Here is a 19,690-nt window from a genome sequence, read left to right as displayed (position 1 = left end):
TAAACAGTGTGTTCCTGCACACTTCTGCCAATTTCCTTGGCAAAGAAGATTGCAATTTAGCCAGCTCTGTTTCTCTATCATAGTGTGCCTCCAGCTGGTGCTCCTTATAAAAACAGACAGAATAATTAGAAAAAATAGGATCTCAGGTTTCTGGATAAAGATTACTCATCATTAGGGATGTAGCTGACTGTTGGTTATTAGAGGAGATATTCTTTAAAGGCTGGACACAAGCAAGAGGTTGTTGCAAAGGGCCATCTCAGCAGCCCCTGCAGGAATAGAAAGTGGACTAGATATACTTTTGGACTGATCCAGCAGAGGTCTTTTTATGGCCCTCCCTTTGCTCAGTCTGGAAACTGACATTTATATTTGCTATTTATTGCAGGGTATAGACCAGTTTGGTCCCCCAATGGTCATTCACTTTCGAGTGCAGTATTATGTGGAGAATGGTCGCTTGATCAGGTAAGTTTCAGGAAGCCAAATTACGAAGAGTGGAGAGAATGTGTATTCATCAGAGAGTTCTGTTCAAAGCCTTTATACTAGAGCAGGGATGGGCAACCTTGGCTCTTTTATGACTCGTGGACTTCAACACCCAGAATTCCTGAGCCAGCCATGCTGTCTCAGGAATTCTGGGAGTTGAAGTCTACGAGTCATAAAAGAACCAAGGTTGCCTACCCCTGTACTTGTTGTTGTTGTTGTTAATTGCGAAGTCGTGTCCGACCAATCGCGACCCCATGGACAACGTTCCTCCAGGTCTTCCTGTCCTCTACCATCTTCTGAAGTCCATTTAAGTTCACACCTACTGCTTCAGTGACTCCATCCAGCCATCTCATTCTCTGTCGTCCTCTTCTTCTATTGCCCTCAATCTTTCCCAGCATTAGGCTCTTCTCCAGTGAGTCCTTCCTTCTCATTAAGTGGCCAAAGTATTTGAGTTTCAACTTCAGGATCTGGCCTTCTAAAGAGCAGTCGGGGTTGATCTCTTCTAGGACTGACCGGTTTGAATGCTTTGCAGTCCAAGGGACTCGCAGGAGTCTTCTCCAGCACCATAGTTCAAAGGCCTCAATTCTTTTGCGCTCAGCCTTTCTTATGGTCCAACTTTCACAGCCATACATTGCAACTGGGAAAACCATGGCCTGGACTATACACACTTTTGTACTAGAGGATTGCAAAAAAATAAATATTGGGGCTCAGAATTGTCCACATGTTAAATAATATTTTAGCTTATTGATCACTTCATTCAGCTTTCTACCAGGAAATCTGGAAAGATGTAATCCCAATAAATATACAGAGGCCATAGACTAGGAAAAGTTGCACTGACATATTACCAGATCTTCAGCAATGGGTCTCTTTGAGATTGGCATGATTTTTTTTCATCAAGATAACTTGTCCTATTTAACTTTTTAAAATATCTGCAGGCTGTCATTGAAGATGAAAGCCCTCTCAAGGCTTACCTAAATTTGATAAAGTAATAAAACGGTCTGAGAGGTAATAAGATGAATAAGCAGCAGCAAGATAAATGTTAGAGCAATGAAGTGATGGCAAGAAGAAATTCACATCAGCAGGGGCTTCCATAGCAAGGAGTCAACATGTAGGGGAGAGCTGAGATGGCCTTGAAAAAAATGTGCAGCTACCTTCAGAAAAACATAAGCTTAGCCTGGGAAAATAGGAAGGCCTAAGAAAGAAACACCTTGACTCTCTTTGGTTTAAGAGGGATGGAAGGGCAAACACTGCCAGACTTCAAGATTCTATTATCAATGTTTCTCAACCTTGGACTTCGACATGCTGGCTGGGAATTCTGGGAGTTGAGGTCCACATGTCTTAAAGTGGCCAGATCCGAGAAATATTGTCAATAAATATTATCGATAAAAATATTGATATAACACAAAACCACTATTTCTTATGGTGTCCATTTCCTGACCTGGCCTACCCCAAAGGGTGCACATAAAAGTCAAAATGGTGAGCTCAGTGGTGTCGTTGCAGTGGCCTTCTTGATGTTTTGGTCCCCAACTCCTCTACCCACCTTAGGCTTAAAGTATTTTGATGGTACGGTATATGCCGGCGTATAAGACGACCTCCAGAAGCGCTAAACTCGGCGCCAAAGACGGGGGTCGTCTTATACGCCGAGTCATCTTATACGCCGGAAATACTGGTAGTTTCCAGCGTATAAGACGACGTTCTAGGAAGGTGACCCAGCGATAAAGACAGGGGTCGTCTTATACGCCGGGTCGCCTAATACGCCGGCATATACAGTATATTATTCTTCCAAACTTTTGATAAAGCCTTAAACCAGCTAAAATTAAGTGTTAAAATGCTCTTTGTGATTTCAGCATGATATGTCTGGCCCGCGGGCTGACAGTTTGACACCTCTGATCTAAAAACTGCCAATTGAGACCAGCACTACTCATACAGTGTGCTCCTTATCTCTGGTTTTCTTGCTGATTTGCTCCATGTTCTGAAACATTTCCTCATTTTTTTCTTCTTGTATTTATTTATTTTTTCATCTTCTCACCTTTGTCCAGTGACCGAACTGCATGCTACTATTATTACTGGCATCTGAGGAAACAAGTCCTACGTTCTCAGTGCATGCTGCGCGAAGAGGCCTATTTCCTCCTAGCAGCCTTTGCATTGCAGGCTGACCTGGGCAATTTCAAAAGGAACAAGCATTTTGGGAAATACTTTGAACCTGAGGCATACTTTCCTGCATGGGTAAGGACGCCTTCGAAGACCACCTTCTTGTCTTCAAGGGCATGTTTTTCGTTTACTCTGAATGTTGAAACACAAACGAAGCCTGTAGGGGGGCAGGGTTGGCCATTTCCGGAAACATTTCAGGCAGCAGATGCTGTTTCGGTACAGAGTTGGACAGTGTCCCCAGTAGCTGGATAAAATGTAGAAGATCACAGTAGACTTTTTCAGCTTTGCCAGAGCCAAGTTGGTTTTTGCAGAAATTTGGCCACTGAGTCTCCCTGCTTAGTGTTTGTAATGGAAAAGAAAATATGGCTGTTTGGTCAACTTTGCTGTCGATGTGCTTAGCCATTTGAAGCAATTGTGATAGCAACTGTGCAAAGGACAGAAATACCAAAGGAGTTTGTTCCAGTTGACCAATATTAATAAGAGCTTGTATGGTTTTCAAATCAGCTGGACAAGAACTCAGAAGCTATAGATAAGGTTGAGGTGTTACGTTGTAAAATTGGCTTTAGGGCTTCCTGGCTTTTTCCAGTAACTGGTGGTATGTTGCAAAAAATTCTAAAACAAGCTGATTGTTGAGGCCTGTTGGATCTCTGTGAATTAAGAGATGTTATAAAGAAAATGAGAGCGTCCTTAAAACAGTACTTTACAAGGGAAACTCAGTGATAATAAAAGAACTTTGCTTTTGTGAGGGTACAATTTGAAAATTATAAGTCTAATATTTTGGACCTTACTTACTGAAGAAGTTGTCATAAGAGGGAGGAATAAGGTGCAATGTGCCTTACATCAGAGCACCTGTCCATGTAATCAAGTTTGGTTTGGTAGCATAATAACAGTTCTCCAAATTTATAGGAAGGGACTTTCACCATCACCTACTCCTGTATCCTTTTGAATAAAAATGTCAGGGATTCAGATGGAATATTCTATGGTAGTCCTTGTTGAATGACTGCTCATTCAGCAACCATTCAAAGTGATGACAATGCTAAGTGAGGGGGACATATGGCAAGTCTTGGTAGTTGTAATCCTTGCAGCATCCCCACAATCACGTGATTATGATTTGGACACTTGGCAACCAGCTCGCAGTTACAATGGCCACAGCATCCTGTGGTCACATGATCACTATTTGCAGTCTTCACTGCCAGCTTCCGACAAGCAAAGTCAGTGGGAAAGCCAGCAGGCAGTCGCAAATGGCGATCACGTGAGACACAGCAACCTTGCGGAATTCACCTAACATTGATAAGATTGCTGCAACTGCAGTCGTGTGACATGCTTTACAACTGCATTGCTTAACAATGGAGTCGTGAGTCCCAGTTACCATTATTAAACAAAGGCTGTCTGTATATGAAAAAAAAACATGTGCTCTGCATGCATAAGTCTTCTGTGAAGCCTTTGTCAAAAACATCTGTAGGGACAACAGCCATTCAGCGGCTGCAGTCTCTGGAATATTCTGTTTCTCCTCTGGGCCACATGGAACCTCCTCTGGGCTGCAGTTCCAGGTAGCACCCACCAGTTTCTGGAAGTAACTCCTCTGAATCAAAAATAGTGTGAGAAATGGTGCCTGCAGAGGGTGGGTGGGTGCTTTGATGGACTACAGTGAAGCAGCAATTTCCCTGGAAGGAGGAGGATGAGACAAGAACCACCATAGCCCAGACCTGGATAGGAGACAGTTAGAATAGCTACTCCATAGAATCTCCCAGAGTATATCCATTAGTAAGGGTTTAGTTTAGCAAAAAATTTTGTATTGTCTGTAAGCAAACAGAACTCTGGCTGTATTGTTCTATGTCATTTTTGGGTTTAGCTTGACAAGGAGTTTGAATGTGCCAGGTATTCCAAACAAAATCTCCTCTTTTAATTTTATCTTCACAATAAAAATAACTTCATTTGGAATGCTGTATCTGGGACACGCTTCCAAAATAATGAAAATCATCACAGGGAGATATTGATGGTGCTATATGTTGGAGAGAGGATATGGAAGCTGTGATGTGTAAGAGAGAGGTAGATCCCCTTCTTTGTCAGGTAGTGGAACCTCATGTGCTACCCTTGCTTCAGAGGCAAGATGTTTTTATTTATGCATATGATTCTTTGCTCTGGATCATAATTTACTTCATGTGGATATTTGTCCCCAGGGAAGCAGGTAGTTTAGAGCAGGGGTCCCCAACCCCCAGTCCATGGACTGGTACTGGGTCGTGGCATGCCAGCAACAGGTCCGCACAAACAAGCAAAGCCCCATCTGCAGAATGCAAGCAGCACGCAAAACCACACCCCCTCCAGTGCGCGGAAAAACCTCTCTCCACGGAACCGGTTCCTGGTGCCCAAAAGGTTGGGGACCTCTGGTTTAGAGATTGGGCTGTCTTTTTTAAGTTGGTTAACTGTAACCATATCAGAGAAATCATTCATAGTTTCAGGAAGGAGAGGTAACCTGTGGTTACCCATGTTTCTGGGATAATGTATGAGCTAGGCAGGGGATAGTAAGTGAAGAAGAGAAAATTGGCGCCCATGAAATGAGAGTACCTGCTTGGAGTTAAAGAGTAGTGATGGGGTAACAGGAGTTTGTGAGCATGTGAAAATATCTTCCCTGGCTGTGCCTTGTGGTACTAAGTGATTGTGGCAGCCAATGCTTCAGCTGGAATGTTTGGTAGTGGTAGATGCAGCAGCTGTGGGCATCCCTAGAATAGATTCTAGTTATAAAGAGAGGGTGATGTCATGGGGAACGCATAACAGAGACATTCATGCCTGTATAGCAGTATAGCAACATGGGTGGAAGAGGCAGAGAAGGAGTCAGTTAACTGTTTTTATTGCCTTCAGATTGCCTGCCTTAAGGGGGAAGGAGCCAACTTTCCAAATATGGCCCAGCTTCTTATCATCATCCTTGAATTTACCATCTTGTAGACAAATCTATCTGGATAATCATCATATGCATTTCTTTGTAGAGACCAGATACATTTTTAAAATTTATATCCTATCTTTTATTCTATGACTCACAACAAAATACATACATTACATAATCCAATGTTATTTTCACAGCAACCCTGTGAAGTAAGTTAAGCCAAAAGATTATAACTGACCCAATTTTTGTGATTGGAGTAAATTTAAACCTTCATCTTCTCAGTCCAGTGTTCTAACCACTGTATTAGATCAAATCTGCTAAGTTGCCACCTACAGGCATCTCTAAAACTCAAATATAGCACCAGGCTGTTGATACCTTGGTGAATGATTTGACTGATGCAGCAGACCCAGAGCCATGCAAAGGTCACTTTCACCAAATTCTTTGATAGGATGATGCAAAAAAAAAAAAAAAAACAAACCTCTTAGGATGTTCTGTGATAAAATTTAGAAAGTTATCAAACAAAACAATATTGCTAGTTTGTACCTAACAAAAACAGCAGCCGAGCCCATCATTCCTTCCACAAGGTGAAAATACTATTAATCAATGCTAAAATGACTTCATAGTTGCATCCCAAATTTTTGATCCCTTTTTTAGGTAGCAGAAAGAGGAAGGAGTAATTTCACTGCAGGACAATTATCGGAGGGGAAATCTAAAATGCAACTTTTAGAAACTATACAAAGAGAAGAAAGTCAAATCTTTTCTCTGTTATTCCAAGATGCATGTTATGGAATAATATATTAATTTCCTGGAAAGTTGATAACAGTAAGAATAGTTTAACAATTACTTAGAGAGGTGATGTATCCCGTGGTAGCAAATGAGCTATTAAATGCAAAACATAATATCTCTGGGGTCTCTATGAAAAAAACATGGCATATGCTGGAAGGATGTCTCCTGCTTTTTGCAGATGCAGCCTTCTGCTCTGCAGATATGTTGGGGCTACAGGCTCAGAATTCATAGCAGCAGTTATTTGCCTGGGCTGGCAGGTTTCCTGGAATTATGGCCCCAGTGGTGGCTGGGAAATTCTGGGAGTTGAAGTCCACCTATCTTAAAGGTGCTGAGGTTGAGAAAGACTGATTTATGGCAAGGTAGCACATTAGCATAAGGCAGCTTCATGCACCAAATGCTTGTGGTGAAACCTTCCTATTGTGCAATGGAAACATGGTTTGATAGCTTTCCTAGTAGGTGAACTGACCTCTTTTCAAGTTCTGCCAACTCCCAAGGCAACTGTTGGTGTAAACTTGCCAGGTAAGAAGATAATAACCTCTCAACAGTGTTGACTCGCTGTTTCCATTTTGAGCCACCTTCCCTGGAGTATTTTAATATCTCCTCTCCTTTGCTTTGTTTTTGAAAGCCATAGGCGTCCGTTAGTACAGACAGCTGTAGAGGATAGATCTATTAGTCTTGTAGACCCACTGTTACATCTGGGCTAAGGGCTGCATACTATCAAATATTACTTGAAGGGAAACGGTGGTGGATGGTGTGCATAGTCTCATCTCCCACTTTCAAACTCACAGAGGTTGGCCACTTTAAGAAACAAAATGGTGAATTAAGGCAAGCCTTAGCCTGATTCAACAGAGTTGTTTTTATATTCTTCACCCCTTGGTTATTCTGAAATAGAACAATCTTTTAATGCCTAAAATGTCCCAGGAAATGCATAAGCACCATTTTCATTGCCTCCAAGTCATCTGGAGCAGGGAAGGTTGCAATCAGTGTGCAAAGGGGGATGTCTCCTGGCTGTGCTAATGATTGTTGTGGGTTTCTTTGGCTGCTGTGTATTTTAATCTTTGTACACATTTCTTTTACTTTTTTAATACTGTCACCCAGAGTCATATAAATTGACTAAATAGATAGTTGAACAGCTAAGTGCCTGAGATTATGAACCCATATCCTAATAATTAATATGTAATTTTCTTCCTGACAGGTGGTGGCCAAGAGAGGGAAGGATTACATCCTGAAACACATCCCCATCATGCACAAAGACCAATGTGCTCTGACTGCCTCTGAAGCCCACCTTAAGTACATCAAGGAAGCTGTTCGGTTGGATGATGTAGCTGTCCATTATTATAGATTGTACAAGGTATGGAATGAGGCTACCGCAAAAAAATCTTTGGGTAAAGTGACCACTGTTTAGCAGTTTCTCACCTTTTTAACGGGATGATGCCTCCCAGTTGTAATTTTTAACCATTTACCTATCTTACAAATCTTTCACATCATAAAAATAAAATAAAATAAAATTCTTTTGAGGGTAGGCTTGGAGGCACATTTTAAATTGCAAGTCAAGAAGCTACAGTTTTTTTAATAGCTTCTTTTCAAAAACTGGTGATAAAGATGTGCGGTGAATTCTTAAGTTGTGAGCATTGTGCTGCCTGGCAGCTGAGATTCAGGAGGATGTTACCTGGACTGGCACTAACTTTGTTGGATGTAATCATGATCCTTTAGTAATTGCTTTGCAAGCAAATGTTTGAAATGTTTTTCAAAATGACAATGGGAGTGTGGATTATTCAGTGAGTTGAGTAATGTGCACAGCTCAGAGGAAAGATGACTTAACAATAGGAACGGACCAGAATTAATTTCCCATCTTGCATTTAAGAAGATAATGCTATCCAGAACCTGATTCAGAGAGTGATACGTTAGCTTGCTGAATATTTTTCAAATAATTGAAATGCATTGCCCAATAGCAGCATAAGTCCCACTTTGCTGGAACTGTTCAAGGTCATTGGGATGAAATTCTCTGTAGGACCTGACTTTTACAAATTCAAGGGCTCCACTATGGATTTCTTTACCTGTGCACATCCCAAATATTAGAGCCAGGATTGGAAACAGTCTCTGATTGTTTATAATGACATAGTGTATGCTGGGAGTGGATATTTTTTTAGATATTGAAAAAATACTGATATTTTCTAGATACTGAATTACACAGTGCAGTCTTTTAAGAAACCAAAATTACCCCATTTAGAATGATACATTCATTGCTCAACTGGCATTCATTGAATTGTGTTTAGGGTATATTGAAATACAGCTGTAATTGTTAAATGGAGCTTTTATTTGCAAAGATGTGTACTTCCAAATGCTAGTGGTTTGTAGGAAGCAAGCAGGAGATGCTGCCGTATGTGTCATCTAGCTATTTTGTTGGAAAGCTAAGCCTTCCCTCCAAATACTCCTCCAAAGCAAAATAAAAGTAAGAAAACCCTTCAAGCTCAAAATGCTGATCTCACCTACTCCAAAATAATTTTGGAGGTGCCAAAGGGATGATGCTGAAAGAGAATGAAGTTGTGAGTTATACTCCTGCATCTTCATCCTGGTCTTTCTGAGGATTATATGGTTGTGGTCCAACCAATTCTTGCAGTGCTAAAAAAAACCACCCTCAAATCTTCCTTTCATTTGGGTCTTGATATAGGAATGCTTCTTTCCTCAATCAGCTAGTGAATATGTGTACAGCTAGGTTGTCATTGATATGTCAGCCAACTGTATTATGTGAGAAAATAATGCAAGTGTATTTTCTCTCTTGTAGGACAAGAAAGAAATTGAGGCTTCCCTCTCTCTTGGGCTTACCACAAAGGGAATCCAGATATTCCAGGTACATGTTTCCATAACTGACTTATTGGTACAGACCATTCAGTTACCTGTCCAGACATGATTGAGGCCATTTCTTTTCCAGGATTCTGGCAGAGGTGCACAAGCTGTGGTCCCAAGGTCTTACGTAATTCCTCAAAGCCTTAGATGTGGACCCAGTAACCTCCAAATTTACTTTTTTTTAAAACTCTGAAAGTATTAAATGTCTGACCCAAGAACAATATTGGGTTTAATTTTAAAATGAAATGAAATAATTCTGGGGGTCCTGTCCGCCACACCATGCATTCCATACATACTCAAAGCTTTCATCTGGAAAATGTTGCATCCTCCTGCTGTTGAGCTGAATCTTTTCTTTTTTCTTTTTTTGCAACAGCGTATCAGAGCAGGAAGATGTTTCTCGGCCTAGTTTTTGCAAAGTGAGCACTGGAAAAGTGCTCCAGCGTGCTACATCCTATTCAATAGAAGGATTTTTTGTTGTCGTTGTTAAAAATACTGTTCTCTGAACCCAATTCTGCAGAGCTTATTATCTAAGTGAATTAAACATTTTGAGTAAATAATGTAAATAAATAGAGTAAAGCCCACCTTTCCCCCCCCCCTCCGCCGTGCTTCCTGATGCCCCTCCACTCATCTTTTTAGTAGCCCCAGGGCAAGATGGGCAGCAAACAAATTTAACAAGAAATAAAAGAGTCATAATTCCATTGTTGAAATTCTGTAGCTCATATGCAAACCTAACCTGAAGCATATACCAGTATGATATTCTGGTTAAGATGGTGAAGTACAAGGTTCAAATCCACCCCATTTATGGAAGCTCACTGGATGACTTTGAACTAGTGCCTTACTCTTAACCAACTTACCTGAAGAGCTGGGAATTGCTGTTTTAGAGGAAAATTGGAAAAGAGTATTTATGCTAAATATTTTTTTATTCCAAAAAGAAATAAAAAATACAAACTGAATGAATGTGGCTTTCTGCATTATTTTATACCCTGCTGGTAACTGAGTGGGCAAACATTCCAGATGTTGGCTCAAGATCACCTACTATAGATGGCTTTTTGCCTAAGGAAGGACTAGAACTCAAAATCTCCCAGTTTCTAGCTTAACCGCTATACCAAACTGGCTGTCTATCCCTAGGATAATGCAGCTCTTAACAGGAAAAAAAAGTTATCTGCCAAATCTAATCAGCCAGTCCAATCTAATCAGCACAAGCAGTACCTCATATGCAATGTGACAAGCATCATGTCAAGCAAATCATTTGAAAACCTCATGAATCTATTTTCTTTTTGACTTATGAAATGAAAAATGGTGGCTGAATTCAGTGAGCAGGGCACATTGCTTCAGCTGTATACTTTCTAAGATAAGTGGAGCATAATCAGGTTACCTTTTTTCCCTTCACTCTTTCAGAATATAAACAGTGAAAGACAACTGTTGTATGACTTCCCTTGGACAAACGTAGGAAAACTTGTATTTGTGGTGAGTAGGAAAATACCAAAGTTGGATCCTCCTTAGTGAAGGCATTTTGATACCATATATAATATGACAAACACGGTGAGATGGAGATAACCAGAGACAGAACTTCAAGAAAAGCCCTACAAAGCCAGGCTAAACTGACGCCTCTGTCCTTTGGTGAACTTCATGTCTCTTGTCTTTGCAGGGCAAGAGATTTGAGATTCTGCCTGATGGCCTGCCATCTGCTCGCAAGCTCACCTACTACACTGGCTGTCCTTTGCGATCTCAGCATCTCCTGCAACTCCTGAGCAATAGCCATCGCCTTTACATGAACCTGCAACCACTCCTACGCCAGATCAGGAAGCTAGAGGAGAATGAAGGTAGCGATCCCATCTCTGCCAATTTGAAACAATATATTCATTTCTTGACTTCATGATAGCACCCACTGTACATGAAGCTATACATAGGCTTCATCGTTCTGAGCCAACAGTTCAGGTGCATAGGTTAAGTATGGGTGGGTTACCTTTCATGTATAATTCTTCCAGAGAAAAAACAATATCGTGAGTCCTACATCAGCGATGCCCTGGACCTTGATATGGATCAACTGGAAAAGCGTTCCCGAGCCAGCGGAAGTAGTTCAGGCAGTGTGAAGCACAAGCGTCTCTCCCGCCACTCAACTGCGAGCCATAGCAGCTCCCACACCTCTGGAATTGAGACTGATCCAAAGCCCAGGGACCGGGGGGCTGAGGAGGACTTCATGGTGGCTGCTGTCCATCGCCAGCTGAGAGCTTGCAGCTCTATGACCAGTCATGGTAGTTCTCATACCTCTGGAGTAGAAAGCAGTGAGAAGGAACGCCTGGAGGAGGACTCCTCTCAGGAGGATGGTAACTGTCCATATTTGGTTCATTCTTTGGCCAGTAAATGTAGAGTTTGGGTTTGTTGGTTTGTTTGCTTCCTGAATTGGGATTCAAGTTCCAGAATATGGAATATAGTAATACTTTACATGGATGATAAATTTGTTCATGTACAGTACTGCCTATTTATTTACTTTTTAGATTAGATTAGATTAGATAACCTTTATTGTCATTTTTTCCCTGTGGGCACAATGGCACACATTAAAAATGAAATTTAGTTGCTTCCTCTCAAAGTGTACACATATATAACACACATTTAAAACATACTATATACAACATATGTATAGACCTACACCCTTACATATTATTCACTGTCCATCTTGAATACATAATGGAAGGAGGAAGCTTTAGAGTTCACAAGGTTGATAATGTAGATGTTTTTGTATTTTCTATATCATCTATTGATTTAGAAATATATATTTTATATTTTTTTCTTTATGCATTTTGGAGATGATGATGATGATGATGATATAGAGTTGGAAGGGACCTTGGAGGTTTTCTACTCCAACCCCCTGCTCAGGCAGGAAACCTATACCATTTCAGACAAATGGTTGTCCAGTCTCTTCTTAAAAACTTCCAGTGTTGGAGCATTCACAGCTTCTGGAGGCAGGTTGTTCCACTGATTAATTGTTCTAACTGTCAGGAAATTTCTCCCTAGTTCTAGGTTGCTTCTCTCTTTGATTAATTTCCATCCATTGCTTCTTGTCCTGCCTTCAGGAGCTTTGGAGAACAGCTTGACTGCCTCTTCTTTGTGGCAGCCCCTGAGATATTGGAACATGGCTATCATGTCACCCCTCATCCTTCTCTTCATTGAACTAGACACACCCAATTCCAGCAACCGTTCTTTATATGTTTTAGTCTCCAGTCCCCTGATCATCTTTGTTGCTCTTCTCTGTTATCTTTCTAGAGTCTCAACATCTTTCTAGAGTCCCAATATCATGGTGACCAAAATTATTTGATGTTTGTTAATTGTAGTTCAATAAAGACAATGAAAAATTTAAAACAATGAATTCAAAATATCAAGTTTGAAAAGCAATTTTGCAACAGCCTTGGGAATGGCTTTTCTCTGCTTGAGTTTCTGGAGACCCACTGCCAATTAGCATAACCAGTTTTCTGATATGCTGGGTATCAACTCACATAATTTCTCAGGATGCCAAAGGGATTCTGGATATTAGTCCAACACATCTATAAGGAACCACCAATCTTTGCGGGACTGATATACACCAGGTTTTTTTTCAAACTGTGTTCTGCAAGAACCTATGGATGCATAAGAACTTGATGGGGTTTATTTTTGAACACAGTCAATTTTTATCTAGAGCTTTGCCTCTTGATTAGAGTTTTGTGGCATTTTTAACTATCAATTTCCACTGCCTGAAAAGATTTGAAAACTGCTGGTAGAGACAGTGCTCAGCTAGAGGAACCAATGGCCTGCATCCTTCTTCTGCTTTGGCTTCTATGTCATTATCTCTTTAGTATTTCCTATTACTAAAAATAACACAGGCTGTATTCTCAAGATTAAAGAGTGGGAAAATACAAGATGAACAAAACATGCCAGCATTCTCCCAGTAGGTGTCAGGTTTTCTTCCTTTTTTATTTTTATTGAAGTTTGGTGGAAGCCAGAAGGAAGTTATCACGAGTGAAGAAATGGCCCGTGCTAATCCTTTCCATGTGGATTTCATCCTGTCCTGCAGCTGGTGGGACAAAGAGCCTAGAAGGAAAAGGGGGATGTGCATCAGCTTCCTCTGTTATTTCTCTGCATTTGATTGCTGCCTCCGCAGCTGCTTTTCATTCTGGGAACAAAAGAAAAGGCACCCTATGTCTTGTACTCCCCCTTTAGATTTTTGGGGCCTAAACCATTAGGAAAAAAAGTAGTGTTGCTTTGTCTGGATCTCTCAAATTCATCTATAGCTATTGTAAAGATGAGATGATGCTTTGTTGTACCCACAGTCTTGTCAATGTAGCTGTTCCAGCTCCTCCTCTCACCTGGCATTTATTCTCTCTTTGTTTCAGAAATAGAGATGCTTGTTGATGATCCTCGAGATCTTGAGCCAACAAGCGAAACATCTATGGATGACGTCAATCCTGATGTTTGCATTTACATCACAGAGGACATGCTGATGGCCCGGAAGTTTAATGGACATTCAGGTAATATACCTGAGTTTATTGTAAGGAACAAAAGAATAACCCTAATATTTTTATTACTATTACAAAAGGTTCAAAGAAATGTAGATATATACAATACATGCAACATATCAATTATTTAATGATAAATAAAGAAGTAACCATTCATTTCACGTTAGCAGTTTCCAGCAGAGTAGGTGTATCAGACTTAATTTTTAACATCTTGTATTTTATATACCAAACTGTGCCATATCAGGATGAATTTTGACCATCTTCGCTCAAATAATTTTCAGGGTGACAGAATAACAGAGTTGGAAGGGACCCTGGAGGTCATCTAGGCCAACCCCCTGCTCAGGCAGAGAACCCCATACCATTTCAGACAAATGATTGTCCAATCTCTTCTTAAAAACTTCCAGTGTTGGAGCATTCACAGCTTCTGGAGGCAGGTTGTTCCATCCATTGCTTCTTGTCCTGCCTTCAGGTGCTTTGGAGAATAGCTTGACTCCCTCTTCTTTGTGGCAACCCCTGAGATATTGGAACACTGCAATCATGCCACCCCTTGTCCTTCTCTTCATTAAACAAGGACAGCCTTCCTTGTACAGGATCCTCCAGAAAAATGCTTCCATAATCCCTAGTTAGCATGGGAATTGAAGTCTGCACATATGGAGAGCACCTGGTTAAGGAAAATTGTGTTTATTTCATTGACTCATTATTGACGTATTTAGAATTCTGTAAAGGCCAGTTAAAAGATAACAGAGTCATATGATTTTACAATGCAATCCAATGCCAAAAGTACACTTTAAATGTACTGTATTCTGTGCAATACTTACAATACCATGAAAACTACATGCTGATTGAATCAGGAAAACATCTCACCTCTTTTGGTTTTTATTTTTTTGTCACCTAACTCAGGATTAGTTGTCAAAGAAGTGAATTCGTCTACTTCCAGCTCTTCAGAGACAGTGGTAAAACTTCGTGGCCAGAGCATTGATTCATTGCCACAGGTTTGTGAAATAGATGGGAAAAACCAAATCAGACTGAATGGGTGGATGTCCATGACAGAATATAGCATTGTAATGGCAGCTAGTCATAAAAAGGAATGGAAACAAAACCACTGTTTTGGGAATGGTAGAAAAATCCCTTCCATATGTTTTCATTTGTCTGTTACATTTCAAGCATCACAATGATGTTTTAATGCTGTCTTCTACTTTTGTCTGTTTGCAATACAATACCTTAACTGTAGGCAAAAAAAGGAGAAGTAAAACAAATACACCGGATTATTGCTTGACAAGCACCTTATCAGGCACTTTAAGCTTTGGGATAATCCAAAAATCTCAATGAAAATTGTTTGGCTGAGTTTGCACAATATGTCAGTCTAGGCTAAAATGTAATTCAGTTGTTGGTGGATCAGTGTCTTATAGTAATATGGTTTTTATCTTAGTATGTTGTGTGAAGGACTCACCCACAAAATAAGGTTTGTTACTTATTTTTATTCATCAAACAAAAAATTGTTTGACGAATTCAAACAAAGAAAATAAGAAAATCAAAATGGGACAGGGACAATGGGCACACCAGTGCACTTATGCACACCCCCATACATATGGAGTGAGGTCCACAGAAGTTAAGTTAGAATTAAAGCTGTGAAAGTTAATAGCTGAGATTACTGAATCAGATAAGATAGTCCAGACTTTGAGAATTCCGTTACACAAATTTATTTTTTTACAATTGAGTTTAGAGCAGTTAACATTAAGTTTAAAGGGGTTGTTTGCACACATTACATTATGATTAAAGCTAAAAAAAAAAGTCATTTACAGATGAGCGTTAATATGTACAATTTTGTATGCAATACCTAAGTTTCAACATGTTGAAACCAACATGTGATGTGATTACAGTGATTGTGCTTTGTCAGCCCATGTTTACAATTTAATGTATTGTTTGAACTCAGCCTGTGTGTCTTCTCAAGTTCCTACTCTCCTGAGAGAAGAGGCTAAATTTGGGGAAAGATCATTCTTTTCCCAGTCAGACTGAAGAGCCATCAACAGCAGCAACAACAAAATCTCAGGATATTTTGATCAATATCAAATTGTATTTAAAGAACCTACCAGACAGAGATAAAGCGAGTTGTTCCATACAACTTGAGGGACTCAGAATAAGGAAGGGCAAATTAAAACTTTCCTTGTTTTCTACAGAGCATCTGTCAGAAGCCAAGGACCTCCACTGATCGCCACAGCCTAAGTCTGGATGACATTCGGCTCTACCAAAAAGACTTCTTGCGCCTGGCAAGCTTATGCCAAGAGACAGCACAGAGTTATACGTTTGGGTGTGGCCATGGATTGGCTGAAGAGGGTCTGTATTGCAACGGCTGTTTAGCTCAGCAGTGCATCAATATCCAAAACGCTTTTCCCGTCAAAAGAGCCAGCAAATACTTTTCCTTGGACCTTGCCCATGAAGATGTTCCAGAATTTGTTGTCTGATGCTGACATTGGGTGCTATAGCAAGACAACACAGTGTTTCCAGTTCCAAAAACTAGTGTGCCAAACAGGAATTTCCCTGCTCAATGGTTTTCCCAGGATACTAAAAAAAAAAAATCAAGGCCTTGTAAACTGTTGCACTTTTATAAAAGCTTGTCCTATTTGCGGGCTCTTCAGCATCAATGTTTGCCGGGAGGCAGAATTTGATTGGGTTAAAAATCAGTTGGATTTAGAAGACCTGGTCTCTTCTTTTGAAAGCAGCCAACTTGGAGAACATTTTGTTTCACAAGAAGGATGCACAATGTTTACTTTGAATATAGACGTATCTCTTGTATTTTTTTTTTTAATTTGCTTCATGGGAGCTCTTCTGCGCTATGCATACCATAGATTTTTGCATCACCTTTGCAGTTTAGTTTTTCCCCTTGTGAGAATAATCGCGTTAGTTGTTCTTCTCCATTCCCATTGGTTGTGCCATGTCAAGCCAAAGAAATGCACCCTCCAAAGTGGGTGACATCAAAGACAGAGCTATAAGCAATAACTAGCCCAAAGGATATCTGTGTAGAAAAGTTGCTCAGAGGATGAAAGCAACTTGAGATGCAATGAATCCATCTTGTGATCTCCCCCCTCACAAAAAAAAGTATGTAAACTTTTGATCCAAATGGAATATTTTTGCGCTATTTGTAAAGTTTACAAAAAAAAAAAAACCTGAACCAAAACAAGCAAATGAACAACAACAAAAAAATCCCCAAACAGATGTTAGATGGTTTGGAAAACTTTCTGGAATCTTTGTTGTTTCAAAAGGGAAAAAAATGAGGATGTAGCAATAGGATTTGCTGACCAAAAGTACCTTAAGTTCAGAGAGAGAGAGAGAGAGAGAGAGAGAGAGAGAGAGAGAGAGAGAGAGAGAGAGAGAGCATGTGTGAGAGAGAGTGAATATAAAAATATGCACATTGCAGAAAAGAGTATATGTTTAATGTATTTTTGAAAATATAAAATTATGTTTTATTTTGGTTTTGATTTCTGTGCTTTTCGAAAAGAGAAATTAATGCTTCCTTTCTTTCAAACTGCATGTATAGACAATCGTGCAAATGCACATTTTACATATGGTTAAAACAGCTTCTTTTTTGGTTTTTTTGTTTTGTTTTGTTGCTATTGAACATAATAAGAGGAGAGAGTTGTTTCTGCATTGCAAACGTGGCTTCCCTGCTCCATTTTTTTTTTAAACTTAACTTTTGCTTCCATGTATCATGAAATGTCCCTCTTCCCCTTTCTGGAAAGGGGAAAGATTTCTATCTTGTTTCAGTGTTAGATCAATGAACAAGTGTGGCTTTCAAGAGGAATGCTCTGATTTTATGTCTGCCATAGATTGTAACAAAAGCTCCGTTTAGCTGCCATCCTCCTATCTCCAAAGAGGAGATCACAGTGGGATCTTTTTTAGGCGGCTCCATTATAAGACTGTCAACTCTTCCATTGTCTAAGCCAGGGGTAGGCAACCTTGGCTCTTTTATGACTCCTGGACTTCAACTCCCAGAATTCCTGAGCCAGCATGGCTCATCTTGGAAACCTCTCCCTTTTCCGTCAGCATGGCTGGCTCAGGAATTCTGGGAGTTGAAGTCCATGAGTCATAAAAAAGCCAAGGTTGCCTACTCCTGGTCTAAGCACACTGAGGAGAAGGAAGGAATATCCATAGAACAGAGATAGGAGAATGCTATCCAATACATTTTCCCTGCAGCACTGTGACTGGTCTTGCGCAACACTATTTCTAGTAACTGCACAATGTGCAAAAGCTTGGTTAATTTTAACCTTGATTATTTGTTATTATTTGTTAGCATATTTCACAACTGAATCCCTTATTTAGTTTGTAGCAGCTTTTTGCAAATCCAGGAGTAGGTTGATTCAGCTACCAATTAAGAGCAACATATGAATCCAACCACCCTGTACTCTTAGCAAAAAAAAAAAAATCCAGTGTAGTATTTATAACTTAAAAATGAATTATGAGTAATTGCCTGTTTTTAGTAGATTGGAAAAAATAGAAATATTTACATATTGCTTCTTCAGGGTGTCAGACTATCAGAAACGTGTGACTCAATAACCAACACATTTTTTTCCATTCCTTCCCCAAGAGAATTGAGGATTTCAATCTCCACCAGGAGTTTTGAAGTCCATCTTTGCCTCCTTACCTCTTTACCGTTGTGCTTTAGGGGTCCCTTCAGCCATTGGTTAGGTCCATAAGATTTGCACTTAATAGACTAGGATATATGCATACAGCAAATGCTTATTTTACTATCCATGTATCTGCACGTAATTATTTTGCAGTCTCCTATGAAACGAAATATGCAAATACCACCTGCAGTAGGCCACTCTGTGGCAGCAGTTAATCAGCCTTGATTGAAACTAGTTAACATGGGACCTGGTTTGTATTTGAGAAGGAGCCCAGCAGAAATTCTATAGGCCGGGAAGATACAAAAACATCCCTAATCACAATGGCAGACCACTTTCAGCTTGTTCCCATGAAAATAATACAGATGCTTCTGTGGCATCACTAAGCCTAGAGCTCAACCCAAGGGAGATTTTATCTTTAGGACATAGAAGTAGCCAGGTCTTCCTATGCTGGCAACATGCCATGCAAAGCATTTGCTGGTGTGTGACATTTTCTACTAGAGCAGTGGTTCTCAACCTTTTTAATGCCGCAACCCCCAACCGGTCATAAGTCGAGGACTACTCAACTGGTCATAAGTCGAGGACTACTCAACTGGTGCAGCACCGTTTGCAGAATGGGACTTTTGGCGGGCTCAGCAGGGCAGAGACAGCCTGGACAATTCCTATTGGCTTTTGAAAGCCAATAAAATTAGACTCTATTCAAGAGAGTCTCTTCTATTGGCTTTCAAAAGCCAATAGAATAAAAGGGAGTAGCACAGCTAAGGAAAAGGGAGGGAAAAATAGCGGACTGTGTTGTTTGGCGACCCCCGTGAAATGGTCGTTTGACCCCAAATGGGGTCCCGACCCACAGGTTGAGAACCACTGCCCTAGACCATAGTATAGTTCTCTGGAAGACCCCGATGCTTGTCAGTGTTCTAGATGGCTAACTTTTCTGATCTCTGGTCCCAGGGTACCTGGAGATTTTGCATGACTTGTGGATAAATTCTCCTCCTGACATATTTGCAGCACTTTCAGGAGGAGAACTTCCTGTCTCAGAAGACAGCAGCCATGGACTTCTTTGTGATGGGAAAGGGGCAGATTTTCTCCTTTATCAGGAATTGTTCTAGTGGCACAGTAATTTTCAGCCACTATTGGGAGAAGTGCATTCACAAACAAAGTAAAAAGATTCATAGCATATTGCCTTAAAAATATATATATATTTGTGAGATTTTGTAATTATAGCCATAGTATTGCCATATTTTGATATGTGGTATTTTTCTAACTGAAAACATACACACATTACACACACACACACACACACACACATATATATATATAAATATACGTATCTCTTTGCACACATACACAAAGGATATTTTTATTTTTAAAAAATTAGTACAATATTTTACTTAGGGGGGGTGTCAGGTGATGCCAAAATCAAATTATGGGTATTTTGTTGG

The 19,690-nt window shown here is 40.1% G+C and overlaps 1 protein-coding gene across 6 annotated transcripts in view; it reads left to right on the top strand.

Annotated features, from left to right (window-relative positions):
* Positions 1–17,105, top strand: part of FRMD6 (FERM domain containing 6) — a 104,551-nt gene extending 87,446 nt beyond the window's left edge. For all 6 annotated transcript variants that reach the window (XM_039320975.1, XM_039320956.1, XM_039320984.1 and 3 more), the window contains 10 exons: positions 383–459; positions 2,517–2,703; positions 7,491–7,646; positions 9,081–9,146; positions 10,541–10,609; positions 10,791–10,965; positions 11,131–11,469; positions 13,510–13,644; positions 14,533–14,624; positions 15,810–17,105. In XM_039320975.1, coding sequence (XP_039176909.1) covers positions 383–459; positions 2,517–2,703; positions 7,491–7,646; positions 9,081–9,146; positions 10,541–10,609; positions 10,791–10,965; positions 11,131–11,469; positions 13,510–13,644; positions 14,533–14,624; positions 15,810–16,094 — 1,581 coding nt within the window. In that variant the 3' untranslated portion in view covers positions 16,095–17,105. The remainder of the gene's footprint in view (positions 1–382; positions 460–2,516; positions 2,704–7,490; positions 7,647–9,080; positions 9,147–10,540; positions 10,610–10,790; positions 10,966–11,130; positions 11,470–13,509; positions 13,645–14,532; positions 14,625–15,809) is intronic.
* Positions 17,106–19,690: the final 2,585 nt, after the last annotated feature.

The sequence above is a fragment of the Crotalus tigris genome, unplaced genomic scaffold, assembly GCF_016545835.1.
Source record: "Crotalus tigris isolate CLP2741 ecotype Arizona unplaced genomic scaffold, ASM1654583v1 scf7180000017605.3043972, whole genome shotgun sequence".
NCBI classification, from domain to species: Eukaryota; Metazoa; Chordata; class Lepidosauria; order Squamata; family Viperidae; genus Crotalus; species Crotalus tigris.
Note: the sequence above shows the minus strand (reverse complement) of the source record. Positions and strands in the feature narration are given on the sequence as shown.